The following is a 12,064-nucleotide window of genomic DNA, read 5'->3' as shown; positions in this document are numbered from 1 at the left end:
TATTCCTCCCACTGATATCGATGATGGGGCACTATTCCTCCCACTGGTGTGCACTGGAAGAGGGGTAGTCTTATACGGCGAGTATAGCCCAAACACTACATTTTAGCAGGAAAAGTAGGGGGGTCGTCTTATACGCCCAGTCGTCTTATACGCCGGCAAATACGGTATATATATATATATATATATATATATATATATATATAGATATTTATATAGATATTTATACACACACATATAGTTTGGCTGAAAAGGTTGAAAAGCTCAGGTTTATTCATTTTAACGTGTGTGTGTGATTTTTATTTTCGAACAACTCCCATAGCCATGTACAGTTGTGTTCAAAATAATAGCAGTCAGATATCACTAACCTGATCAATCACTGTTTTTGGTAGAAATTATATTTCTACATGGCAAATAATTTACTAGCAGGTGTAGCAGAGTAATAGAAATCCAACAGACCCAACAGTCATGACATGCATGCTGCTGATTCTGTGTAATTGAGGGCATGTTCAAAATAATAGCAGTGTGGAGTTCTATTAGTGAGGTCATTCATTCTTTGAAAAACAGGTGACAATTATTGCCCTTATTTAAGGAAGGAAGGCAGCAAATGTACATGCTGGTTACAGTGCATTTCTCTCTGAAATACTGAGGAAAATGGGTTGTTCCAGACATTGTTCAGAAGAACAGCGTACCTTGATTAAAAAGTTGATTGGAGAGGGGAAAACCTCTAAAGAAGTGCAGAAAATGATAGGCTGCTCATCTAAAATGATCGCAAATGCTTTAAAATGGCAACCAAAAAGTGAAAGACGTGGAAGAAAGCGGAAAACTACCATTCGAATGGATAGAAGAATAGCCAAAATGGCAAGGACTCAGCCAACAATCAGCTCCAGGAAGATCAAAGAAGGTCGAAAGTTACCTGTGAGTACTGTTGCGATTAGAAGACGCCTATGTGAAGCCAAGCTATCTGCAAGAAGCCCCTGCAAAGTCCCACTGTTGAAAAAAACACATGTACTGAAGAGGTTACAATTTGCCAAAGAGCACATTGACTAGCCTAAAGAGAAATGGCGCAACATTTTGTGCACTGATGAAAGTAAGATTGTTCTTTTTGGGTCTAGTGGCCAGAGACAGTTTGTCAGACGACCCCCAAACACTGAATTCAAGCCACAGTACACTGTGAAGACAGTGAAGCATGGTTGCGCAAGCATCATGATATGGGGATGTTTCTCATACTACGGTGTTGGGCTTATTTATCGCATACCAGGGATCATGGATCAGTTTGAATACATCAGAATACTTGAAGAGGTCATGCTGCCTTATGCTGAAGAGGAAATGCCTTTGAAATGGGTGTTCCAACAAGACAACGACCCCAAACACACCAGTAAACGTGCAACATCTTGGTTCCAGACCAACAAGATTGACGTTATGGAGTGACCAGCCCAATCCCCGGATCTTAATCCAATAGAAAACTTGTGGGGTGACATCAAAAATGCAGTTTCTGAGGCAAAACCGAAAAAATTGAGAAAAACTGTGGAATGTAGTCCAATCATCCTGGGCTGGAATACCTGTTCACAGGTGCCAGAAGTTGGTTGACTCCATGCAACACAGATGTACAGCAGTTCTCAGAAACAGTGGTTATACAACTAAATATTAATTAAGTGATTCAAAGGAAAGCAAAATCCTCCAACATTTTTAAGTTTATATAGTGAATGTTTGAGTTTGTAAAGAAGAATACAAACACTGCTATTTTTTTTTTTGAACAGTCTAATATTTACTTTTCTTCAATTTTTTTTTTTAGAGCAACACAAAATTTGATATTTTTTGTCATATTTTGATTTGGAATAGAATGTGTAGCGTTCCCAATGCATTTGTGTGTATGGAAATAAAAGCTATTAGAAGGATTTTGAGCTTTATTCACTTTTTTCAACACACTGCTATTATTTTGAACACAACTGGAAGCAATTCTGCTTCCTGAACAAGGCATCTAAAATTGATCACCTTTGATATATTTGTACATTGTAATCATATCACCTCTTAACCGACTAGGGGCATATGAACCAAAAACATACTCAAGTAGAGACTAGAGAAAGTGGAGCATTTTTGTCTGTGTGTGCACACTTAAAATGCTCTAGCTTAAAATTCCATATTTAAAGTAGAAGTAAACCCACTTTTTGTATCTTTTGCCTTCAGGTAAGCCTTTGATACTGTAAATATCTCCTAAACATGCACCGTTTAGGAGATATTTACTGTAGAAGCATACCCTTGGCCGTACCCATTGACCACTTGGAAGGTTGCCACCTGCTGGAGACTTATTGATAAACCTTATAATGTCTCTTAAATGTCATAGCATATTTATTGTTTTTCATTTCAACAATTCTTTTTAATTAATGGTACACTTAGGTAGTGGTGCTTTTCTCTCCTTTTTTCTGTTTATTCATGGTTTGCTGGTGAAAGCCTCCCTGCTTGGAGGAGAGACTGCTGATGTCATTATGTGAATTTCATACCACCATGTTTTTTTATGGACTTTTCTCAAGAACTAAAACTACTTCTTTTACCCCTTTATCTTTTTTGCTTGTCTATTGTTATTGCCTTCTTTCTTTTTTAACACTTGCACCAACGCCCCCCACCCCCTTTTTTTGAGCTTGGGAACATTTAGAGTTCTAATGTCCTTTTACAATTTTCTTCATATTTAGAGGTGTTAATGAATCATGCCATGCACATTTCTAGATACACACCATTCTGTTAGACATTTTGTTTTGTGTTCAGGGATTTAGGTCTCACCAGTTACACAATGTGCTGTTAGATCCAGGAACAGCAGATCTTACAGCTGATGTTGACTTTAGCTTCTTGAAAATGATGACTGCAAATACTGTGAGCACTTTTGGACCTATTACACAAAATGAGTTCTTGAGAAATATGGGAATTGATTTGCGAATGAAGGTAAGGTTAAATTTAGTCTGTTTTTTACTTGTACTTTGTAACCTTTTTCTTTTCTATCCTTCCCCTAAGGCATTTATAAATAAGAAGTAAGGGGAGGTGAAAAGTAAAAACAGAAATGGAATAGGGAAGACATAAGTAGAAACCATGAGGATGAAAACAAAAACAAAGAAAACATAAGAGTTATATAGTGACTCTTTATTAAGAAGAATCTTGGTACAAATAGGAAAAGGTTGTAGAGATTTAATGGTATATCAAAGAAATTGCTCATGAAAGGTGTATAGGAGGTACATGTAATTTTAACTCTAAACACAATAGTCCCCCCAAAAATGTATACCTACTTTTCTGTAATTTTCCTTTCCTTGTGCATCTTAATGGTAGTTTGTGAATTATGCTTCTGCCCCATCAACCCCATCTTTTAATTTGTAAGCTCACTCAAAGTATTCCATTCTTTGTACTGGTCACCACAAGGGTTGGAATTGTGCATGCCGCCAATGAAGATGCACCAGAAAAGGTAAGTAAACATTTTCCTGTAGCACTATGACATCATACAATGGTGACAGTGACACATACAGGCAGGGTTAAAAAATATATTAACTTTACAAAGACTGATCATGAAGCTTGTAGGTGTGCCCTGGCTAACTATTCTGTAGCCAAACAGGCCACACCAATCCTGTTGTGGGTAATAAAGATGTAAGCTGAAGAGCAGGTTGCCACTTCCAATGCAGTGATTCACACATCATCACTGATGTTCCTCTCTATATCTCGAATGGGAACAGCACAAAAATACACTTCCAATGTGATGCCACTCCTCTCTGGACACAATTCACCTTCTCACAATGACCTATATAGCATACATCAGATAGGCTTATAATACTTAGGGCTCAAAACCACAAGAGCTGTGAGATAACTCCACTACAGATTTACAGAGGCAAGACTGCCAAATGCTGATTGTGTACTGATGCACTTTGGTAAAGACTACATAGGAGTATGGTTGAATATATATATATATATATATATATATAATACTCCTATGTAGTCTTTACCAAAGTGCATCAGTACACAATCAGCATTTGGCAGGCTTTTCTTACAGATGCTGGATATTGCAATAATAGGGTCCAGAGTCTAATGTGGCATCACATCAGAAGGTTGTTTTTTGTGCCATTCACATTCATGTTATGGGGAGGAACCAAGATGGTAGTGTTGGTGAACACTTTTCTTGCTTTTAGTTCTTTCAGTAATGTGCCTCATCACTCGGGAATAAACAGAATGTGAAAGGGGGAGGATACATGGTTACTAAGTGCCGTTTCTTCAAATTGGATGTATGAGGTGGTTCTGTGACAATACGTCTGGAATCAAATGAAGCACCCTGTCATTTCCAGGGGAAAGGAAAGCATGGTCTCCTGGGCCAATACAGGACTTTTACTATTCCTGACACTGAGTGAGACTTCCACATAAGCTGCCACCTCCCCCTCTCTGTCGGGGTCCCCCAAGGCTCTGTCCTCGGGCCCCTCCTCTTCTCCATCTATACCTCCTCCCTTGGCAAACTTATTCACTCCCACGGTTTCAATTACCATCTCTATGCCAACGACACCCAAATTTACCTCTCCACCCCCCACCTCACCCCCTCATTCTCTGCCCGCATCGCCCACCTCCTAAACGACATATCAGACTGGATGTCGCTCCATTTCCTCAAACTTAACCTATCCAAAACCAAGCTCCTGGTCTTCACCCCACCCCGTGCCCCCCCCCCCCCCATCCTCTCCATCACTACTAACAACGCCACCATCTCTCCCACCCCACACGCCAAAGTCCTGGGTGTCACCCTGGACTCCCAACTCTCCTTCCTACCCCACATCCAACTGCTATCTAGATCTTGCAGGCTCCACCTCTGCAACATCTCCAAAATACGCACATTCCTTACCTCAGTTACCACCAAACAACTCGTTCACTCCCTCATCATCTCACGCCTGGACTATTGCAATTCCCTTCTCACTGGCGTACCCAAACGAACACTATCCCCACTCCGGTCGATCCTAAACTCAGCGGCTAGACTCATCCAGCTCACCAACCACTCCACATCTGCCTCCCCCCTCTGCCAATCCCTCCATTGGCTCCCGATTGCCCAACACATCAAATTCAAACTGCTAACTCTGACCTACAAAGCCATTCACAATGCCGCCCCGAACTACATAACTGACCTGATACCCAAATACTACCCTACCCATGCTATGTCTCAAGGGTACTTCACATTTAGAGGAGATGCTACCAAGTCAACATTTGGAGACACCAGAGCCTGGTGATGTCCTCAAAGACTTTCTGACTCAAAGTAAAACATAATGAGGAGGTCAGCACAAAAGAAAATGGGCAGCTTGCAATAGGTAAATATACAGTACCCGAAAAATTCAGCAAATAAAATAGGGCAGCACCTCCAAATATATAGAATATTACAAGCTTAAGCATGTGCTAGAACTACAGCATTGGTAATGTGCAACAAGCAGCTACAGCATTAAAAAAATGATGATAAAATGATAAATCAGTGTAAATGAAGTCCAGTGCAAAAAAGTCCAAAATATGTGATAAATATTACCGCAGACAAAGTGTCTTCTACCAGCTAATGGAAATCCTCTCTACCACACATAAGAAACAGAGCTAAAATGCACTCACCGAGTGCTGCCAGATGAAACCGCAATGTGCATAGGATCCTTCACACGTGGTCAACCAGCTCTATTCTCACAATGGGGACACCGCAGTACCACTACTCACCATTGGGGACAGTCGGGTTTGCTTGATGCTGGGGAAAAAAAGTGCTCACCACATAGAGCCACAAGCAGAGGACTACATATAGTGTAGTATATTTATTAAAAAGTATAGATTTCACATAAAGTAAAAGGCTTGACTCTCTGATTCAAAGACCACTTGGCAAATGACCTGCTGAGAAAGGACCACCGTTTCTTGGTTGTCGATATATGTACCTCCTGCAGACATTCCAATGGGCCCATTCCATAATCGGTTGGACATCTTTCATTGTGGTACGACTTCTAATGGCTTTCTGATGCTTCACATATTAGACTGCTGCTCTGTTGTCTATCTGAAGCAGGTTATTTTCCCCTTGAATTTAGGAAGCCAGTAAGTATAGTTCTAGATACGCCATGCTCATCTCCAACAAGTTAGCATTGAATTTCCACTTGTTCTGAACTCAGATTTCTTGCAGTTGTGCCTGCCCAGCCCTGCTGACTGGCGTTGGAAGTAATTTTGGTCCAGGACAGGATGGATATCTCTAGGTGATTATTTAGGTTTCTTGGCTAAGTCCACCAATATAACACATTCTTCATGGGCAATCTCATTCAAAGTGCTGAAAGTGACTGCATTTCTTCCACTGATCAAACAACCCATTATGAAAAGGTCTGAGTTGCCAGTGTGCCCAACTCACCAGAGAGTAGAGAAAGACACTCAGATAGTGGGATGTAAACAAGAACTTCAAAAGTTCACAAGAACTTTTGCAAACATTCTGGGTGATGTAGACAGCCCAAACAGGAGAGATTGCAATTGTTGGTTTTGGACCAGCAGCAAAACCCATTTTTGGAAATTCTAGTGATTGGGAATATGTAAATAAGTCTTTCTGATGAATGGATAACAAAATTGACTATAGAGTTTCCATCTTGAAAGAGTCTATCCAAATATAGTACATCTGTTCAACATCCAACACTGGTTGAATGTCATGTTTTCTTCTTTACTAGAAAGAGGGGAAGAGAATCCCTTGAATCCCTTTTGCTCGGGCACTTCAACTATTGCCTTCTTCTGAACTAGTGTCTTAATATAAGTTAAAGTATTTGACACTTTCCAAGGTACCAGGAACCTTGGTTTCGATTAGTTAATTTCAAGTAGGCTTTCTTGTGAATGCCCAGTGACGACTGTAGGTTACTGTAGCAACTGTCAAAGAGTCTGTCCACCCAGGCCTGGGTAAAAATATTTAACCTTGCTCCTACCATAAAAGCCGGGGTGGGCAAACCTAAAAGCTGCTTCTGCGATTCTTGTGAATCCAACTGCCTTTTCTGCTTGCCTGTTGTTTTTAGGAGGAAAGCCTGGATACTGTTTCAGCCCCTTCTGTAGTCTCTCCCTGGCTAGTAGATCCTCACATCTCTGTGCCTTTCAGATAGCCAATTCCTGACATTTAATGACTTTTGCCATCTAGTTCTCCTGTCTGTGGGTATCAAACTTTAACTACCACTGATCACTCCAGTTTAATGCTGGAACAGCTGTCCATGCCTTTAGTCAGAGAGCTCTGTGAGCAGTGATAGAGGACAAACTAGCTCTTGCGGATCCTGTTGTCATTCCTATATAAGTATACCTGGCAAACTTACTTGTCCTAGTCTTAACCCCTGTAGTGCTATTATGATATGCTCAATATTACTCCTTATGAATGATTCTATATTTGCCAATATTTTGCCAGGCAAAATGATGACCTTTATCCAGTGATAAAGGTCTCTGTTCTAAACATCTCACTGTACCTACTGAAGATACTGTCTTTTAAAGAGTCTGCTGACAGATGCCCTGAAACACGTCATGAGACAAATATCCAAAATGGCTCCAATCTCTGTTCATATGCGCAAAATCCTCTAACTAAAGGCTTGGACAGCACAAGCTGCCTCTAAAAAGGTGCCTCACACATGTCTTTTCAAGGAAGACGACATCTATTTGATGAGGCACTTGACCAATTCAGAACAGAGGTCACAAGTGAGATCGCAGAAAAAAAAGTCTTTCAGAAAAAAAAAAAGTTCTTTCTGTAAGAATTCATGTTCGACTACTGCAATCCAAAAGAGATCCCACAGTGAGATTCACTATGAGAGTGCTGGGTCTACTGGTGGCCTTCTCTGAGGTAGTACCTTTTACCAATTCCATTCAAGAACTTTCCAGCTAAACATCCTGTAAGCATGAAAATAATTAGGCTCCTTCACTATCCATTCCTGGCCAAACAAGAAATTCTTTGTCCTGGTGGACCACCACCAGTAGGAAAATCCTTACTCCCTTACACTTGGAAGGTTCTTGCAACAGACACAAGTTTGTCAAGTTAGGAAGGAGTTTTTCCAATCTTTTACAGTTCAAGAAAGATGACCAAGCTTAGTGCTGTCAGACTGTCTCTCCAGCACTGGACTCCCCTTCTAAAGAAACACCAAATTCAGGTGCAGTCAGACAATACCAGCACAGTGGCATATATCAACCATAAAGGGGGCAGAAAAGGCTTGGCTGTCTTGTAAGAAGCAAACCAGATTCTCTTATGGAAAGTAACTTGCTGTCCAGTGATTTCTGCCGTCCCCATCTGCTTCAGCCACCGTTGCCTGCACCTAGGGAGTGGTCTCTTCATTCAGATGTGTTCAAACTGATATGCCAAAAAATGGGGGACTTGGGATGTGGACATCCTAGCCTCCAGATACAACAAGCTACCTCTGTTTGTATACAGAACCAGAGATCCTCTAGCTCAGACCTTGGTTGCTCTACTTATTCCTTGGTTTAAATTCAGACTAGTTTATGCCTTCCTACACAAATAAATGTGTGTGAACCCATCTATCAGTCTCCCATTATGGCACCATCTCTAATCCAAAAATTGTTTCCATCTCTTTTCTACAAAAACAATTTTTTGGGGGGATAGCAGAAGTACAACAGGACTTTTAAATGTGCCCTAAAAAGGAACATCTAACAAAGAAACCATTAAAATATATAATACAATATTTATTACAATGATTAAAATCATGCACCAAAGATCATCAATTGCCATATCATTACAAATGTACAATATTGCAATTACAAAGTGGCGTAAGGGATCAATCAGTTTTGTATTATAGTTGCATCTTCAGGAGCAATGCCATTATTCAAAGCAGATTATACAGCTCTACCACCAAAGAGTACTAGAGAGACAGAAAAGATGTCACATCAGATGAGGCTAAACTTGTCTACACAGTACATGGTATATGGAATATCTTATTACTAGGTATCAAAGGTGTCACTAATACCACATAGCTAAATGCACTGAAAGTCAATTCCACGGGTATAAAATACCATCTAAGTCTATCCCTATATGTCGGAGTGTATTATCTGCAAAATGACAAAAAGATTCTCTCAATCTTGTAAAAAAGCAATGTTTCAAATGGTGCCATTTGAGACCTTGTTTTGTATACATGATTGTTATTGCTAGATGTTGGAGGCCGAGCTAACGAGAGGGCTTCTCTTGTGGCTCTAGTCTGAGCACCCCTGAATGAGATACAAGGCTCATGGACGTGCACACCGATCCACTCTGGCACACAGATGTGCCAAAGTGTCAGTGCATGTTGGTTACTGACCTGAGTTTGTATGCTGGACATGTGCACGCACATTAGCTGTATGAGAATGAGCATTAGCTGCACAAGAGTGAGCATCAGCTTTATTGGTTTCTTAACACCAGACCATTGTTGGACAAGACAAATAACTAGAGACAAAGAACCTGTCTTTGAGAACCCTACTTTCTTAGAACAATTAAATCTGATAGTCCTATTGTTCTGTGTTGATATTCTAGAGCACACGTATCAAACACCAGGCCCGAGGGCTAAATCCGAATTGGCAGGCCATTTCTTGTGGCAGTCACACCTCTTTTGCAGCTGCGGCACCCCCCTCATCTCTGCTTCCCACCTTGTTTCAGCAGTCTGCAGCAAGAGGATGACCATGCTTCTCTGCAGCCGTGGAGAGGCTAATCTCTGCCCCCCGTCTCAACAGTAGGCAGCAGAAAGGACAATACGCCTCCTGCAGATCCTGAACCTTCTTGTGCAGCTGCAGCACCCCCTTGTCTCTGCCTCCCCTGGTCTCAGTATTTAGCAGACTCCGGCAGCTGACTCGTCCAGATCCTGCATTTCCTGCTTCAATAAGGTCTGTCGTTGCTTGTCTTAGCTAATGGGAATTTCTGTCATCAATAAACATACTGATCACATCCCCAACGTTCCTTAAATCAATGATTTCTATGCTTTGCTGTGAGAGACCACCACTTCTAATTTGTAGTACTACCTTTCAACCTCTCCTCCACCCCTAAGTGTTCACAAAAATGTTTGCCCTGCTTCTTCCTTTTTTGTGGACACAGGGCATTTATGTCACAAGATACTTGGAGGACCTTCTATTGAAGGATGATTCCATCGCAACATGTCAGTCGTATCCAAAAGACTATTCAGTGTCTTCAAACTTTTGGCTACGTGATCAACTTTCCAAAGTCTGTCCTCTTGCCCTCACATGGTCTGGAGAATTTGGGACACAGCCCAAATCTGAATTTTCCCTCCTCAGGAAAAATTTGCCTCCCTAAGGTCCCACAGGTGGACCCTCGGATCCAAATGGCACTCCTCAGTCTGCTTCTGAGAGTTTTGGGCCTAATGGTAGCCCAGTTTCACTCACAACTTCTTCAACCAACATCCTCACGAAGTGGAGCATATCCAGTCCATGGATCATCCCATGCTCTTATCCAGCCATAAAAAGCTTTCCCTGGTGTGTTGGATCTCTAGTTCTGCCCTAGTCATTTCCTTCCCATATCCTGGAAGGTGGTGGCAATAGATGCCCCTTCCCTCTGTGTCTTGATCACCTCTTATTGCTTGCAAGAGGACTGGAGTCTCACATAGTGGACAGGATTATGGAAGTATGCATTAGGGGTGGCTCAGCATGTTTTTGCCAGTATCCAACAACCTGAAGGCAGCCTGCATATATAACCCATAGTCTAATAATACAAGTCCTGTGTCCTGTATAGTCTCTAAGATAAGAAATTTGACATGAGATGTGAGATTGGATTACTTTGTCACTTTTTGGTATTTACAAAAATGTAATAAACAAACTGGTTAAAAAAAAAACATTTAGAGGTAAGTCAAACTTCCTAATTATTTTACCAATTGCCTGTATATTAAGTTTCTGTGAAATCTTATGTGAATCCTAGTTCTGGAATTACAATAGGCAGTACTATATTTAGCCTGTTGTATTGTGCAGATTCATATTTTAATAGTTTTTACAAACAAATCATGTTTTCAGGTTCTTATGGAAAATGCTAAAGATGCTGTAACGCAGAAACATTTGATACAGAGCTATGATGTTCTTATGAATCCGGATAAAATGGGAGAACGATTCAAATTTTTTTCTCTTTTTCCCCATGATAGAGTGGAAAAAACTTCTGAAGATAAATACCCTATAGCTGGATTTACTGAATTAAAAATGAGCTGATGTAGTTCTGTTTATATTGCGTTGTGTTTGTACATTTTTAACTAGGAAATGTCACTGTAAAATATGCTGCTCATGCAAAATATTGTCATGAATGTACTGTATATAATATACCTAATAAATAAACATATGTTTGCATCTTATTAGTCTTTTGTGGACAACTACTTAAATATACCACTGGCTGTGGATGCTGTCATTGGCTCCCAGAGATGTTAGTTATTGGGTCCCGGCTAGTAATTTATGGCCGGAACTTGGTGATTGGTGGAGCAGCTGACAGGGCAGAGATCTGAGTGTAAACAACACAGATCTCTCTCCTGTCAGCGAGGACGTGCTGCTTTCTATCTCTGCAGAGAGATAGAAAGCAGCATATCCCCTTGTAAAACAGCACACAAGCACAAAACAGTACACAGCTAACCCTCTGACCGGCCCAGACGTTAACCCTTTCCTGCCCAGTGTCATTAGTACAGTGATCAGTGCTTTTTCATTAGCACTGATCACTGCTGGTGTCACTGGAGATGTCCGTGGCAGTTCATTCCCACTTAGTGTCAGAATGCCCAGCGTAGTCCAGCTATAAGTTGCGGATCGCCGCCATTGCAAGTAGTTTTAAATAAATAAAAATTCCAGTATATATACTGCCATTTGTAGACGCTATAACTTTCACGCAAACCAATTAATATACATTTATTGGGATTTTTTTTTTATCAAAAACTTGTAGCAGATTACATTTTGCCCTAAATTTATGAAGAATGTATATTTTTTTTATGAGGTATGTTTTATAGAAAAAAGGGAAACTTTTTTTTTTTTTAATTTTGGTCTTAAAGTGATCAAATACCACCAAAAAAAAGCTCTATTTGTGTGAAAAAATTATATAAATGTAATTTGTGTACAGTGTTGCATGACCGTGCAATTGTCAGTT

General features: G+C 40.5%; 1 protein-coding gene across 4 annotated transcripts in view; it reads left to right on the top strand.

Annotated features, from left to right (window-relative positions):
• NDUFAF7 (NADH:ubiquinone oxidoreductase complex assembly factor 7) overlaps positions 1-11,291 on the top strand; it is an 83,565-nt gene extending 72,274 nt beyond the window's left edge. For 2 of the 4 annotated variants that reach the window (XM_089668538.1, XM_089668541.1), the window contains 2 exons: positions 2,761-2,934; positions 10,963-11,291. In XM_089668538.1, coding sequence (XP_089524664.1) covers positions 2,761-2,934; positions 10,963-11,151 — 363 coding nt within the window. In that variant the 3' untranslated portion in view covers positions 11,152-11,291. Of the gene's footprint in view, positions 1-2,760; positions 2,935-9,481 lie in introns of all 4 variants that reach the window. The other 2 variants (XM_089668540.1, XM_089668539.1) reach the window with 2 other exon arrangements.
• Positions 11,292-12,064: the final 773 nt, after the last annotated feature.

Source organism: Staurois parvus, unplaced genomic scaffold (genome assembly GCF_062004578.1).
Source record: "Staurois parvus isolate SC_StPar_1 unplaced genomic scaffold, SC_StPar_1.0 ptg000059l, whole genome shotgun sequence".
Lineage (NCBI taxonomy): Eukaryota > Metazoa > Chordata > Amphibia > Anura > Ranidae > Staurois > Staurois parvus.
Note: the sequence above shows the minus strand (reverse complement) of the source record. Positions and strands in the feature narration are given on the sequence as shown.